Here is a 17,023-nt window from a genome sequence, read left to right as displayed (position 1 = left end):
AATATGTGGACCCCTCCACATAATATGGATAACAAGATTCTGCAAAGTTAATGGGTCTGAATTTAATGTATTTCTGCATGCACACATACCTTTACAAACGCTATCTACATGTATGTAGCAAATGCTGTGTATGCTGTCCTGTGGCTTTGCAAATGCTGTAGTAAACTAGCAAAAATGATTGCATTCTGCATAAAATGCACATGGAGATAGTTGAATGTGACAAACATGATTAAATGTACTATTCAGATGTAAAATAGGCCCTCATGCATTCAAATGGAAGCCCTTCTTGCAAGGTGGAATGATCTATCAGATAGCCAGTGGTGTAAAACGAGTGGGTATAATCCTCTGGGTTCAGTCAAATCCCACTATATGTATACTTTAAAGAGTTGATAACAAGAAGTCTATCAGACAGCTGTGCTGTAAAGCTATTCTAAAAATTATTTTACTCTAAATTCCTCCATGCAGTTCAGGGCTACAACAGAGATCACCTCCTTGATGGTTTAGGGAAGTGTAAAGCTTCCCAGCGAGGTGAATGTCACCGAGTCACTTTACAAAAATAGGGAAAGACCACATGAAAGCAGTGCTCTGAGAGCCATAAAAAGGTTTTATCATTCAGTCTCTTCCTCACCAAAACCTGGGTTGGTCTATTAAAGGTACTTTACTCTGCGGTCCCTCTGAATTTGGAATTATTGTTACAGAAACTTAGACAGTTAGACATTGTTGAGGATTGGAGTAGTGGTTGTTTGAGATAGGAAACTCGATTCATCATCATTCAGCTTTATTTCGGTCATAGACCATAAAAGTGCAAGTGCAAAATACAACATACAAACAGTTGTTAAAACCAGACCTATACTTTGGGAACCAAATGGAGGAGTCCATGACATGGAGTAAGGTGCAATGAACGTTAGTACATTGATAATCAATTGGAAGTTAAAAAACACAGTAGGCTAAGACAAAGAATAAAAATAAAAATATCCACAGGAACGTAATCTAAAAGTCAGTTGTGATTTAGATGAACACGAGTGTGGGGTAAGAATCAAGACAACAAAAGCCTTTGCCTAAACCACTTGGGCGACAAGGCCCGCTATTTTGGCGGGTTTCTATGCTTTTTACACACACAAATCCAATTGGAGGTTGCCCAGTGAACCCAAAACAATGACGCAGGGATGATTTAAAACCATATGGCCACAGTAGATAAAAAGTTAGTAATCTGTCAGTTTCACACTTTTGACAGATGACTTCTTATTGCCCACATGTGGCCCAAGAACTTAGCAATGGCACAGACCATTGTCGGGCTAGGATCTGAACTTAAGTTACGAAGTGCCTCGACCTGGCAGCACATACTATTATTTACTATTATTTATTTATTTATTATTTAAGAGTTATATATAGCACTGGCCAGACCCTGAGGTATCAGAGTGCTTTACAACATTTGTCATATAACAATAGAGTACAAAGAATAACAGTAGTAAACACATTAATTTGTGATGAGTCTTGTTCGGGGGGGGGGAACAAAGGTGCGAGTCAAGAGGAAGATACTGTAAGAAGTTATTCCTATCACAGTGACTGGATGCTCAGATGGGCTCGATTCTGCCTTGTGCGTTAACTATCACTTCGTATGAGTTCAATTGAGGAAGAGGACTTTGAGCTGGCTTTTGAATTTTTTGAAGGAAGGGTTAGTTCTGATATGGACTGGGATGGCGTTCCAAATTTTGGCTGCATTACCAGAGAAGGAGCGTGATGAGGTTTTTTGTTTGCGAGTTTTTAGGCAGGGTGATGAGTAGAGTGTTGGTGCTCCTGAGATTTCTTTGTCTGCCCAGCTTTGTTGAGCTTGGAGGCCAGATAGGCAGGTTTGCCAGTGTGCAGAGCTTGTGTGAGTGAGACTAGCAGTTCTGAAGTTGGCACGCAGTTTGATTGGGAGCCAGTTTAGCTCTCTGAGAGCGGGAGAGATGTGTTCATATTTCTTTACTCCAGTCACCATTCTGGCTGCTGCATTTAGAGTTGATCTGAGAGGCGCAAGGTGAGATTTAGCTGTGCCCGTGAGGGTGGCATTCCCGTAATCCAATCTGGATAGTACCAGGGATTGCGTGGCTTGTCGAAGATCTTATGGAGGGATGAAGCGTTTGATTTTGTTGAGTAGTTTTAGGTTGAAGAAGGCACTCTTTGCGGTGTTCTTGATGTGTTTGACCATGTCTAGGTTAGGTTCCGGAGTGATTCCCAGTGATTTCACGGAGTCGACTGGGATGAGAGTGCAGTTGATAGCATCAGTAGTTTTTAGCCATTCTCATATTTCGGGGGGTCTGCTCTTTGTTGGCTATGAGGAGGATTTCAGTTTTATCCTGGTTGAGTTTTAGGTGGTTGAGGGATAGCCATTGTTGGACTTCTGTTAGTGTCATTAAATCTTTGCATGTCAGCCGTGGAGGTAGTTTCTAGGTAGATCTGGGTGTCGTCAGCATAGAGATGGAAGGGTATGTTCGCATTTTTGAGTATGGTGGTGAGGGGCTCCATGTAGATGTTGAATAGTGCGGGTGAGAGAACTGATCCTTGGGGGACGCCCCTGCTTATGGGGCTTAGGTCAGACGTGAAGTTTCTAATTTTTATTCTTTGGGAGCGGTTCTGCAGAAAGGAGTTGAACCACTGTAGGACCACTTCTTCTGCTCCTACCCTTTCACGAAGAACATAGATGAGCAGTTTGTGGTCCACCGTGTTGAAGGCCGCCAATAGGTCCAGGAGAACGAGTAGATCGCAACTGCCCTTGTCGAGTGATTTGTAGAAGTCATCAATGACATTCAGGATAGCTGTCTCTGTGCTGCAACCTTTTCGGAAACCCGATTGGTGAGGGTCTAGAAGTTTTTTGTTGTCCATAAGATGGGTAAGTTGACTGAACACATGTTTTTAGTATTTTGACAAAATGGGAGATTGGAGACTGGCCTGAAGTTGCGATCGTTTGGGTCAGAGCCCGTTCTTTTCAGTAATGGTGTAATCTGAAAGAGACACGTTAGTGATGGATTCCTTACCTTAGAATATCCCCAGGCGTCAGACAGGATCCGGATTTTTTTTTTTGCGTAGCAGTACCCTTGCACGTTGTCTGCGGCTCCGCGTCCGTCGTCGGCGTCAGGGGCGCCGTGATGACGTCGTCGGAGTACTTAGACACCGCCTCCACGTGCTGACGTCAGTTCTACTTTTTTCCGCGCCAGCAGCACAGATCCGGAAAAAGTGGTACCTTAGTCACTTTTTGACTAAACTTTTTTGATCATCCTTTTTTCGAAGTCGTCGACTCCGAACGGTGCCGGTAGGAATGCCAGGTTTTAAGCCCTGTGAGGATTGCGACCGGCTGATGTCGGTCACCGACCCTCACCGTCGGTGTCTCCACTGCCTCGGCGTCTATCACGACAACAAGACCTGTTCCGACTGTCGGGCCCTGACTTCGAAGGCTAGGCGGGAGCAGTCCCGTAAGTGGCTCAAGCTCCGACAGTCGGCCCCGCGCCGTGAGAGGTCCCGGTCCGGACGGAGGTCGAGGGACCGGTCGCGGGAGTGGAGCAATCATAGCTCCGGGAGTCGACATCACTCCTCTGGGTCGAAGTCGTCAGGTAAGCACAAGAAGTCGAAGAGACTTCATCGCTCTTCCGACTCCCCCCGACGCGGCCGAGGGTTCGGGTGACACCGCCCACGCGGCTCCGTCTGAGTCGCAGGCGCCGCTTCCGGCCCCACACCCTCCGGTCCCTGGGCCTACCGCGACGCCAGAGGAGATCGAGCGGTTCCTCATGGCCATGAGATCCCTCTCTCCTCCGACGGGCTCCGCAACGCCTTCGGGCCCAGCGGTCCCGTCTGGGGGTCGTAGCGGGTCGGGGGCTTCGGCTCAGACGCCGCCGGCGCCTTCGGGACCGGCACCGCAGGGCCCCGCTGGATCCGGTTCCGGGTCGTCGCCGGTGGACTTAACGACCTCCCCGGCGCCGACCCCTCAGGTGTCACCCCCGGCGCCGTCCTCGGCCCGGTTCCGCTGCTTCAGACGCCGTTCGGAGAGTTCACTTTCCATGAACCGGCCCCATCATTTGCTAACCCAGAGTACCAAGAGATGGGTGATGAGGATTGGGAGGGGTCTGAGGACCCTCTGACACGTGAATGTCAGTCCCAGGAGGACTGGACAGGTGAACTTGGGGATGCCAGTGGTCTGGACACTTCGCCGGACACTGGCTTTGTCTCACCTCTTACCGTGGCTACGGAGGAGGGGGCAACCTACAGTGTGGTGTTGATGAGGGCGGCCAAGGCCTTGGGCCTTGAGCTCCCAGTCGCGGCCGTGAGGACTAACCTCCTCACTGAGGTCCTTGAACCGCAGTCAAGCTCGGCCAAGCCTCTGCTGCCATTTAACGAGGCCTTGACCGACGTTCTTTTGGGCACTTGGTCCAAGCCCGCTACAGGTTCGCCTGTAGATAGGAACGTGGCCAGACGCCACCGCCCGGCACCGGGCGACCCTTGTTTCCTGTCCACCCACCCCACCCCTGAGAGCCTGGTGATCCAGGTCTCCAATTCCCAGACCGCATTCCCGTCCGCGCCGCCCGACAGGGAATCCAAGAGGTACGAGCAATACGGCAAGAAGGTATTCTCTTCCTTGAGTCTGGGACTGTGGTCTTCCAACAACGGGTGCCTCTTGGGCCGTTACACCCACTCTCAGTGGGATACGGTGACGGACGTGCTGCCAGAATGCCCGTTGGAGGTACGGGCTAAACTCGGCCAAGCCCTTGTGGACGGCCGAGATGCGGCACGTTATTCGATCCGGTGTGGACTGGATACCACCGACTCTCTGGGCAGAGCGATGGCAACGACTGTGGTGATTCGTCGCCACGCCTGGTTGAGGTCCGCCAACTTCTCGGCTGATGTTCAGAATACACTCATGGACATGCCATTTGATGGCCGTCGCCTTTTTGGCGACAAGGCAGACCATGCGCTTGAGCGCTTTAAGGACTCCAGGGCTACGGCCAAGTCCTTGGGCCTCTCGGCCCCGCGCCAGCAATCGGCTGCCTTTCACTCCTTTCGTGGCCACGGAAGGGGTGTACCCACACGTGCTGCCAGCCACGCTCCGCAGGGTAATATCCAACGCGGTGGCGGCCGTGGAAACCGCCGTGGCGGCAGTCTGGGACAACGGCGAGGTCAGTCCACACCTTCCCCCGCAGCATCCGCCTCGAAACCCTCCTAGTCCGTGCTTTCAGGCCCATATGACGCCAGTGGGGGGCAGGGTTCGCCATTACCTCCTCCGCTGGCGCACTGTCACGTCGGACAGGTGGGTGCTGCAAATCGTCCGATGGGGTTACTCCCTCCCCTTTGAGGCGACCCCTCCAGCCATGCCACCGCAGTACCACCGAGTATCGGGGGATCATTTGCGGCTTCTGCAGGAGGAAGTTACGGCCCTCTTGGCCAAGGGGGCCATCGAGCGCGTTCCATGCCAGAAGTAGGGTGTGGTTGCTACTCCCACTACTTTCTGGTACGCAAGAAGGGCAAAGGGGGCCTGCGCCCTATCTTGGACCTAAGGAACGTCAACGGCTTCCTCCGGAAGGAGAAGTTCAAAATGCTGACACTGGCTCAGGTCTTAGCTGCCCTGGACCCAGGAGACTGGATGGTAGCGTTGGACTTGCAGGACGCTTATTTCCACATCCCCGTCCTGCCGGCCCACCAGCGCTACCTGCGGTTCACGGTTGGCCACGAGCACTTTCAGTTTACCGTGCTCCCCTTTGGCCTTACCAGCGCCCCACGGGTGTTCACAAAGGTGATGGCGGTGGTCGCAGCTCATCTGCGCAGATTAGGGGTTTCAGTCTTCCCCCTACCTCGACGACGGGTTGTTGAAGGCGGGCTCGCCCCAAACAGTCGTCAGCCACCTCCAGACAACGGCAGACCTCCTGCACCAGCTGGGGTTCTCCCTCAATGTGCCGAAGTCACACCTGTGCCCCTCTCAGAAGCTCCTCTTCATCGGAGAGGTTCTGGACTAGGCGCAGTTTCGGGTTTATCCTCCTGAACAGCGGGTCCAGGATATTTGGGCTCTAATTCCACTCTTTCAGCCTTTATCCCGGGTCTCGGTCAGGTTGACGCTGCAGCTTCTGGGGCTGATGGCCTCCTGCATCCTACTGGTGCATCACACCAGGTGGCGGATGCGGGCTCTGCAGTGGGACCTGAAGTTTCAGTGGGCCCAGCATCAGGGCAACCTGTCCGACCACGTCCTGATCTCGGAGGGCACTGCGAGACAACTGCAGTGGTGGCTCACGGACCGTGATTGGGTCAGCGGCAGATCCCTCTCCCTTCCCCAACCGGAGCACGTAGTTGTGACGGATGCTTCCCTCCAGGGCTGGGGAGGCCACATGGGAGAGGCGGAGATCAGAGGCCTCTGGTCTCCGGCGGAGGCCCGGCGGCCCGGCTCCACATCAACGGCATTCTGGCAGCCAGGCGTCCCTCCACAAAGTCGGTATACGCCTGCAGGTGGAACAGATTTGTGGCATGGTGCACAGCAAAGGCTGTGTATCCTCTTGCTGCCCCTCTCTCTGAGGTTCTGCTCTTCCTTCTTTCTCTTGCCCAGCAGGGCTCTGCTCTGGGCACTATCAAGGGCTACCTTTCTGCCCTTTCAGCATTTCTAAGGCTGCCTGATCAACCTTCTTTGTTCAAGTCCCCTATTGTAAATCGCTTTCTGAAGGGCATCACACGCACATTCCCCCCTGTTCCGTTTGTGATACCTCAGTGGGATTTGAACCTTGTTCTTACATTTCTGATGTGCGCTCCCTTTGAGCCACTTCACAACTGTCCTCTCCGCCTTCTTACTTTGAAGACTGCTTTCCTGGTTGCCATCACCTCTGCCAGGAGAGTGAGTGAGCTCCAGGCCCTTTCTTGTACTCCTCCTTTCCTTTCTGTCCATCCGGACAAGGTTGTGTTGTGTACTAAGCCATCTTTCCTGCCCAAGGTTGTCACGGCCTTCCACATCGGGCAGTCTATCACCTTGCCAACCTTCTTTCCGCCACCGCATCCCTCTAAAGAGGAAGAGCGGCTCCACCGTCTGGACCCAAAACGTGCGCTCTCATTCTATTTGGATCGCACACGCCAGTTCCGGGTGGATGACCAACTCTTTGTTGGTTATGTGGACGCTAAGAAGGGGAAAGTGGTGTACAAGAGGACCATCTCCCGGTGGATCATCTTGTGTATCCAGGCATGTTACTCCTTGGCTAAGAAGGAGCCCCCTGTTGGATTGCGGGCTCATTCCACCCGAGCCACGGCGACTACATCTGCCCTGGGCCGGGGAGTGCCCTTACAAGACATCTGTCAGGCAGCTACGTGGGCCTCGCTGCACACGTTTGCAAGACACTACTGCCTGGACAGCCAAGTCCGGAGGGATGGCTTCTTTGGCCGTTCTGTCCTCCAGGACTTTCTGGTGTGATTATTGGTTTGCAGACCCACCACCGGGGTTGGTATTGCTGGGGTATCTATTCTAAGGTAAGGAATCTATCACTAACATTAGTTATTGATAGATTCCTTACCGACACACCCATCCTCCCCGTTCTGCGAACCGATATCTAGGGTTAGGGTTTTCCCCTTTCAGGGCCCTAGTTTCAATGGCACCAGTGTTGGTCTTTAACATGGCTCAGCGCTTCTGGCGCGGAAAAGCTGTGTCTAAGAACTGACGTCAGCACGCGGAGGCGGCGTCTAAGTACTCCGACGTCATCACGGCGCCGACGACAGACACGGAGCCGCAGACGACGCTTACCGACGCGCAAAGGTACTGCCACGCAAAAAGAAAAATTCTGATCCAGTCTGACGCCTGGGGATATTCTAAGGTAAGGAATCTATCACAAACTAATGTCTCTTACAGATCTATCGTTACACAAGTAGTAACTTGTGCACTTGACCGATTTTTAGGCTTTCTGGCATGATTCCTGTTTCCAGGGAGCTATTTATAATCTTTGACCAGAGCGGGGCTAGGGAGAGTTTGAGCTTCTTGGCCAGTTGGGCAGGGAGGGGGATCTTCAATGTGTGACTAGGGCTTGGTTCCGGTAGTCATTTCCACGATTTCTGTTTCAGAGATGGGTTTGAATGGTTTCCAATTGTTGGGAGGTTTTTTCGTTAAAGAAATTGGCAAAGTTGTCATATATGTCTTTGGAGGCCGGTATTGCGGAAGGGGGGTGTTTGGATGTTTGCTGTCTAATGAGGTTAAAGAGTTCTTTGGGGCGATTTTTGGCATTGTTTAGTGCACCACAGAAGAGGACTTTTTTTATTTTTGATGTGCTTTTTATATTTCCTGCATTCCGTTTTGAGTTGTTCAAGGTGGATTCTCGAAGGGTTGTTACGCCAGAGTCTTTCTGCAGCTCTTAGTTGTCTTCTTTCCGAGTTTAGGTCTGTGTTGAACCACGATCTCGATGGAATGTTCTTGACTTTTTTTGTTTCAGGGGAGCTATTTGGTCAAGTATGGCGGTCATTGTCTCATTGTAATGTGAGGTAAGTTCTGTTGTGGAACTGTTGCATGCAGTGGTGGGGAGGAGTGCACTTTTCTTTTCTTCTATTTTGGCGAGGGTTGATCTGGCTTAGGCTTCTCGTCCAGTGAAGGGGTTCATTTGTGCGAGGAAGACGTTGGGTCTTTTGATGTGAAATAGAATGACATACCCAGCTGCAAACAGATTGGTTTCAGCCACTTGCATTTTGGACAAGAGTACTTGGGACAAACAAACAACATGCAGGCGATGGACTTTATAATGGAGAATTGTGGGGATTTCAAAATATTGCTCCAAAAATCCAGTAATTTTAAAATTAATAAATTCTAAGGTTAGGCATCCCCACGAGAAGCTGGTAACTGAACCCTGGGCTACCCAATCCCAGTAGTATTTCTTAAGTGCGTCTTTGCTAAGGGGCGGTAAATGCTCCTTGGTGTTCCAGCGGCCCTCTAAATCTAATGCACTTAGAGAGGATTTCACATTACGAATCCAGCCAATCTTACTGGAAGGGTCGAGTGCGACCACGTCATAAAGGGCAGTGGCATACAAGGACTACTCCGGACTGGACCTAATGTGCAGCCAGAATAGTAGGGGGTGTAGCTTGGCCTTTTCCACAATGGTCATCTACTCAAGTCTTGTCTTAATGGATGGAGTGGCGTGCTCTGTGGTAGAATAACAAGAGTCCTAAGGAACTTGTTGTCAGAGTTCAGTAGAGCATTCATCCTTTCAAAACCCCATAAATCAGCTCTATAAAGCGCGGAGCCCACACCGTTGGCCTCCCATATCTGAATTGGGGCTGCCACTGGTTTAGTAAAGGAGGTGCTATGTTCCTTGCGCAAGGTCCCAACAATTTCTCTGCTTGAGCGTCTGCTTTTCTATATGGGGTTCATATAATACGTGTTACTATTGTTTGTGCTTTGGCTGTTAGCATGTCTTAATGGCAACTTTTGATGGGTGTTTACCTTTTATGTTGCGAACTGCGCACAGCAGTCGTTAGTCTAGTGGCCATATTTCAAACCAAAACCAGATCCGAGTGTTCCCTTTTCAGTGGCCGCTTAGTGCAATACCACTCTTAACAATTCTTTTGAGTTGGGCAACATCAATCCCTCCACTAATGCTTGAGGAGCAAATGACCCACATTCTCTAGCTGCTTTACCACCTAACCAGGTGCAAGAGTCGTTGTCTTCAAAAAGTACTTTATGGTGGCCTGATTTGTTTTCGATGGCTACCTACAGGTTTTGTATCTGAAGGGCATCCATGGTGCAGGTGATCGGTGCATGGTGTCATTTTTCATAAATGCTCTTTTAGCAATTGGGCAGACTTACCTTCACCTTTTACTTTGTTGCATGAATTCATATAATCTGATAATGACAAAAAATAGATAAATCGCAGTAATGATCTCCAAAATGCATCAGTTGTCTGTTTAAATTACAACCTGGATGAATTCAGATTTTTCCCTTTTCTGACAACACTTCAACATTTAAAGGAAGTGTACTGGTGTTCATTTAATGAAAATGTCAGATTCTGATATGTAAGATAATTCCTGTTAGTGGTCATCTGAAATACCTTTTGTTTTGTTTAGACGACTGTGGCAAACTGCATCTCCGTAAACCAGGACTACATCTTCTGTGGCTGTGCCGATGGCACAGTGCGCATCTTCAACCCATCGAACCTTCACTTTCTGACCACAATGCCAAAGCCGCACCATCTTGGAATGGACATTGCCACAGTCACTGAGGCCAGGTAGGAAGACGTGCTTCTTTCTCAATCCACTCTAGAATTGTCAGTGGCGTAACAAAGCTTGAGCCCCCCCACTCCCACCACCCCCGGGCAAAGTACATAGATGGGGCCCCCGTGCTGCAGACCCAGGCAGTAGCTCTCAGCTGCTGCCCGTGCACAGTGGCAGTAGGAGCCCCCACCCCGTGCGCAGGGTTGTTACGCCACAGATAATTGTATAATTTTGTGCCTTACAAATTGTATTTAATGTACCTGTTTTGGTCTGAATGTTTTCGCCTTTGTATTGTGATCGTAAATTTGACATCGCAAGAAATTCTTTCCTCTGTTAAGAGTTTTCTATAAATGAACATTTTGTATGCTGACCTACGGTACTGTACAAGAAGAGAAACAACTGCGAATGTGTGTTTGCTCGCCACTGTGCCTTCTGCTTATGCGGTGGTTTGTTGAAGAGCATTGTTACTGTGCCTAAACCAAAAGCAGTTACCATGCACATCAACCCACTGTAGCCGGTGATATGATATTTAACGCCTTACAAGCTCCAAGTCTGTCTTTCTAACTAAAATAACGCCATTGATTTAAACACGTCATCAGTTTGTGTTAAAATCCCCTCTAGGTGGTTAAACTGTCGCATTTGATGGTACCTAATTGAATCCGATCTCCTCAAATTACTCTTGCACACGAAAAAATGTAACCTCTGGTTTCACGGCTGACGTAGCCTTGTTGGGATTTCATTGATTGATGTGTTAACATTTCTGATTTGTTGGCATTTCTGATTTGTTGACATTTCTGATTTCTTCCGACTGCTCTTTTTCTTCCCTTATGGCCCTAGCGAATTTTTGCCTCTTCCCTTGTGATACGACTGACACGTGTCTGTGGTGTGGGTTTAAATTAATCTGCTAGAAAAATGAAATATGATGCATTTTTGTGCCTAAGACACAAGTTCCTTTTATACTGAGGCATTCCTTGTGGGTTGCACTGTGCCAGCCTTTAAAGCCCACAGCTGTGCTGTCTGGGTTAAATGGGAACTGTGTTTAGGGCCATCAGTATTCAAATTGCATTCATACTGTGCTTTAGAGGAACGACAATTTTAATTCCCTTTTCATTCATCCACTGGTAGAAGTACAGTGATTCTAGTTTGCGTATTTCTCAATTGTCTCAACATTTGCATGTTTATGCTTCCGGAATAGAATCCAGCACAGTAAACAGTTTCCAGAGATTTCATGAGTGTCCCTTAAGGTCTAAAGGTGTGCGAGTGGATTGTATATGGGGGTTTTCCAATCTGTGATGTGAGCAGAGGGCATTCTACGTTATCATGTAGTACAAGCCTAGAACTGAAATTCATCAAATTATTTTGGATGCACCTTTGGGGCCAGTGATCTGTATGGTGTTATTTAAATAGTGCATTTTTGCAGAAATGTGAAATGTATACTTTTTTTTTGTTTCAATCTTTTTATTAAGGTTTTGCATTTCAAAGCCCCCGAGGGGGGTAGTACATCAGACAGTTATCAATTATGTCACATAGTAAAGGGTTACACAGAATTTACAATTGGAAGTCATGTGCCGCATGTGATTGTCACCCCGTTCAGCATGATTGTACACAAGTGTCTTCCGGTGTATGGGTCAGGAACGTGAGTGTACAGTGGTGAGGACCTTCTGCGTCTTGTCCCTGAAGTCGCGTGCTGGTGGGGGTAGGTGCGAGTGTCCACCTAGTGTATGTATATGAAGCTTTATTAAAGCGGTTATGATGAACGAGGGAAATGTATGTCGGTGTCCAAACTACCGACAGAAACTAACCGTGAACTGTGGGGAAACTTTTCCTAGATCCGTGTGCGGTGGAAGTGTGTGTGGCGGGCTGGTTGGAGCCATGGTCAAGACGGGCGCAGGGCGCCGGGCATCAAGGGCCAAGGGGGGGGGGGGGGGGCGTTAGTGCGCGGTGGTCCCCGGGGGACAGGGGGGGGCAGCATGTCGGAGGCGGCCAGCATTGGCACCTGGAGGGGCCAGCAGTCAGCGCATTCTATCTAGTATGCAGGGAATTTCAGGCTCCAGGCATATTGCCAGGGGGATGGGGTGCCGTGGGGAAGCCTGGGTGTGAAGCGGGGATGGTCCCGGTGTGTCGTCCAGGGACGTATCTTGTTTTAATTGGAGAAGCATCTGTGCCCATTCCAGGGAGATGGGGTGTTTGCGTGTTCCTTTCACTTCCTCTTCTCGTAAAATATCCTCCTCCGCCGTCATGTGAAATGTATACTTAAGTCATTATGGCCATTCAGCTGCATACATTTCAAACAATTGCACCGTGGTACAACTAGCCCATTGAACTCCGAAGATGGTCAGTGGGTACTGTGGGCATTCACAAATATTTTCAGTATTCCCACAGTGTCTAAATGAAACTGGTTCACTAAATATTGTATAGTGCAGCAAAGGATATGCTTGGCAGATCACCACATAGCTGCATGATTGTTTTCAACCTGCACGTATGTAGTGGGTTGTTAGAAAAACATAAACAACATTTTGTAGGTGAATAGCGAAAAAATGCATGTGCCACCTATAGACAAGGGTAACTTTGCTTTATACTTTCAATACAAAGGTGTGTGACTTTCACAGGTGACATCCTGCAGGAATCTTCCTGGAATACAAACTTTTCAGTTCCCCACTGAAGAATAAAGCAATATTTCGAATATTAAAGATACTGTTAAATAATGCACAGGGAGAAGTGGTCCTAATGAGTGACTTTGATTAGGAGCAAGTACTCATGTAACCTACGGAGGCTGCAGTTGGGTCCTACGGAGGTTGCAGTTGGGTCCAGTTTCTGCCCAGTGCAGTTTTGACTGCTGCATAGTGTGCACTTTACAAGTATTCTCCTTTTTTTAAGCTGGAATAAACAAATTACGATGGATGACTCTGGGAATGTCATCTACAAGGATCTTTGTACCCTATGTCCATGCCCTAGAATCGAAAACATCTGGAATTCGGTGTGGGTCTGTAGGAATGGTCTGACTGTGATATTGGGAACGTGTGGTGAGAAACCTTAAATGGGATATTCGAGACTACTATATAATCTGTCCTGTTGTGGCAATAAATGTGTCTATACTTCGCAACAGTCATGAAATACTTATATTTGAGGTGTGTAACCCTGGCTTGGGGCAAGCAACACCGGAATGACGTGTACTGTCCCTTCTGTGGTCCAGTCTCCAACCAGCTACACTAATCACAAAATTACACTCTATTGCCATGGAGATGATAGTAGGGCCAGCTTCCAGGGCGCAAGAATACTGGGCTAAAGATCTAGGTATAGACCTAACAGACGAAATGTGGACATAATGTCAACAAACCCAGAAAGTCTACCCTAATGGGAGACATTGCAGAAACATATGATGTATCAGTCTATGGGTATACCTAACAGCAATGTCAGTGGGCAAGTATACGCTAACAAATGACACTTGGTGCAAAAGATGTATAGTCCATGGGCCCGACTTCATACACATGGCATGGAACTGAGTTAAAGTGACTGCATTCTAGGGTCAAGTGATGGGGGCTGTGGAGGATATGACAGGACATGAATTCAGACAACCCTCAGTACGGTATTACTCGGATATGTGAAAGATGTCGCTGAGGTCGACCAAAAATTCACTTCCACAGCATTAACTCTGGGTAAATGTAGAATGACCATGGTGTGTGGGGTATGCAGAGCCTCAAGTTTCAAGACTTGATCAGAGACCAGTCCCTATACGAGGAATGGGCTGGGATCTACGCAACAACACTTCCCAACAGCGCCAGGCCAAGAGATTTTTGGGAGCCACTGCAGATATACTTGGCCGCATTAACCAGTTCAGAAGTTACCTGGCATAATGTATTGTTCTATAGAATGTACTGGTGAGACTAGGAATTGTGGTTTGACATGTACCAGCCTGCCTGGCTAAATGTAATGGAGGCTAAAATGTAGAAATTGATATACCGAATAGCTTCGATATTATCTAGGACCCCTGTATAAGTTCGGTGAATGTTGTTGCTGGACTCAAACATTAATGTTGGACTCAGAATTTATCTTGTATTCCGGTGCACATGACACGCAAATGTAATCTCTTTGTATGTCTGCCTTTGTTGTTGAATGAACAAATAAATGAAAAAAATGGATGGGGGCAGGCTGGCATGCAGTATCTTAAAGAGTGGAAATTACCCAAATAATTTGCTCATTGATTCTGTTCTAAATCCTGATGAAAACAAATATTTTGGGGGAGCGGAAAGGCAATGTACAGGTGTTAATTTCAACATGCATAATTTATCTACTTTTGTTGGAAAGGTTTTTGGATGTATGAAATAGCCCTCAATTACAATCCACATAAGCATAATTTGTGCTTGGTATGATTTACCCCAGGTTTTGTGAATCTGCTGCCTTTCCCCCATACCCTCCCCTGTTTAAATTGTTTTCTCAGTTTTGCACAGTTTACTCTCCAAACTCATGCTGAAATACTCACATCCTCCACACCTGCAAACACAGTTTGCATCGCAAGAATTTTCTGCTATTTGAGGTTCCCAATACTAACTACATACGGTTTCTTTTTAAATTTAATTTGCAGTCGTCTCTTCTCCAACCCCTCAGCAGATGCCAAATATCCAGATACCATCGCTTTGACTTTTGACTCCAATAACCAGTGGTTGTCCTGCGTGTACAATGACCACAGCTTGTACGTCTGGGACGTAAAGGACCCAAAAAAAGTCGGAAAGGTGTACTCTGCGCTGTACCACTCGTCATGTGTCTGGAGTGTGGAGGTAACCATGGACTGTTTAAATTGCACAATAAGCATGTGTGCTTGAGATAATGTGGGTCTTTTCCAAAATGTCTTTTATTCCGCTCAGCGTCAAGTTTGGGTATATTGTTGGATAAACAATTGGTACATTTGCATAAATAAATCACAAGTGATAAAGCACAATCTAGTTTCTAAAGTCCAGGTTGATGTTAATTTTCATGCTCTTTTCCAGGTTCTGATCTTGTGATAAACACCCTCTTCAGCATCATGCCCAACATAAATTTAGCGGAGTAATGGAATAAGTAACTCGGTTCTAGATCAGGGAAAAGTTTGAAGGTATTACAAAATCTCAAACGTAAGGCAGTACAGAATAAAAGTTAAATGGCATGTAGAAATAGAATACTTAATTCGAATTCAGAATAATTTGAAGTCCCGAGTGAACAGCGAAATCTTTAAGAAAACAGACCGAGGGCTTGATTTAGATCTTGATGGGAATTATATTTTGGCAGACGGGATATCCGTCACTGTTGTGATGGAGTAACCCGTCCGTCAAGATCTAAATAAGGCCCAGAGTCTCTAGTAGTAAAGATAAGGTCTCTGAACAAATAGCCTCGGAAGAAAAAGGAAAACTCTCTGGCTGGCATCCAAAGTCAGGGTTTTTAATATACAATTCAAACTTACAGAATAATGGAAAACAGTTGTTTCATCTGACCTGTTCATTGAGAACAGAGCTCTAGCCAATTACAAATTAATATGCCACAATTTCGAAGGCAATACCACTAACCCTTTCTACAGAATACTCAGGCAGCTTCTGCAGTGTTGCTGTTTGGAGATGCAGAGTATTATGACGCATTTTCAAAACTGTTGGTGCATACATATGGATAATGGGATACTGCACACTTCACAATTGTGCTTCAGGGCTGTCTGCCACACTGAATCTGCCCTCCTGGGTAAGGCCGGACTGGCCGTAGCGGGCACTGGGCATTTCCCAAGTGGGCCAGAAGGTTGGGGCAGGTTTTGTACTTGTGGGGGCCGTTTTTAGGTCTCGCGCTTAGCGGTGCAGTGCGCAGCACTGCTTACGCAGCACGAGACCTTTAGTAGCTGAAAAACTGGGTTTTCAAGCTGCCCTAGGAATCGCACATGTTCGTGTGTGTGCTTTTCCTTATGTGCGACGCGATTGGCCTTTGCGTGCGTGATCAGTAATACGGCACGCAATAGGCCAAAGGTGGGCGCATTGCTCCGCCCATGGCCTATTGGTGTCTATTACGCGCACCAAAGGCCATGTGGTTTCAATTATCGTGCCCAGACATGGGCGCAATAATTGAAAGCACATGTCTTGCTGTGGCGTGCGCGCGCTCACCACTCGCGGATTTCAGTGTTTTGCTTTAGCGATCGCAAAAGTGAAAGCGTTCGCTTTCACTGCCGCATGTTTCTGACTAGATCGGGGTTGTTTCAGGCTGAGAATTTTAGGCTTATTTTCGCAATTTTTTTGGGGGTGTTCTTTTCACTTTTGTAGGTGGCATGGCCTTGTTATAGGCAGCTGGAACCTAAGGCTGACACTGCCGTGCCTTTTCTTATGGGCAGATGAGAAAACTGAGTACTTCTGGTGTTGCCAGCTACCTTGAGTGGGGTTTCTCCTCTTCCCCTGGGAGAGTATTTAATCTCTGGCCCGTGTCCGAGGATCTCGTGCTCCCTTCTGATTCCAGTGCGAGTTTCTCTGCCCTCTCCTAACACGCTGTCTCTCGCTGCCGCCGCGTTCTCCAGCATTGGAATGAGTATTTCCCCTGCCTCGTATATCTGGCTGCAGGGCCAGGCTGGATCATAAACGATACTTCCTCTCTCTCGGAGCTGTGCTTGAGCTGCTGACCGTCCCCTCCTCGGCAGCACTGTAAAGTTTTACAGAAGGGCACATTCCCCCTTAATTAACTCAGCTCCCTGTGACTGCATGCAGGGTTTAAATCATTCTGTGCATATCTTATAGATGCACAGTTAAGAGACTTGTTTTCAGCACTTTCTTTTTTTTTTCCTCTGGGGACATTTCAGCGAGTTAGTGTTTTTTCGGTTTGGGAGGAACATAGTACA

General features: G+C 48.0%; 1 protein-coding gene across 1 annotated transcript in view; it reads left to right on the top strand.

The window, feature by feature from the left end:
- The window catches only part of MAPKBP1 (mitogen-activated protein kinase binding protein 1), a 986,444-nt gene that overhangs the window by 489,107 nt on the left and 480,314 nt on the right, over positions 1–17,023 (top strand). Inside the window, exons 9-10 of the mRNA XM_078662278.1 lie at positions 10,042–10,202; positions 14,771–14,963. Coding sequence (XP_078518404.1) covers positions 10,042–10,202; positions 14,771–14,963 — 354 coding nt within the window. The remainder of the gene's footprint in view (positions 1–10,041; positions 10,203–14,770; positions 14,964–17,023) is intronic.

The sequence above is a fragment of the Lissotriton helveticus genome, chromosome 9, assembly GCF_964261635.1.
Source record: "Lissotriton helveticus chromosome 9, aLisHel1.1, whole genome shotgun sequence".
Lineage (NCBI taxonomy): Eukaryota > Metazoa > Chordata > Amphibia > Caudata > Salamandridae > Lissotriton > Lissotriton helveticus.
The sequence above is the reverse complement of the archived record's forward strand: the minus strand, read 5'-3'. Positions and strand labels throughout refer to the sequence as shown.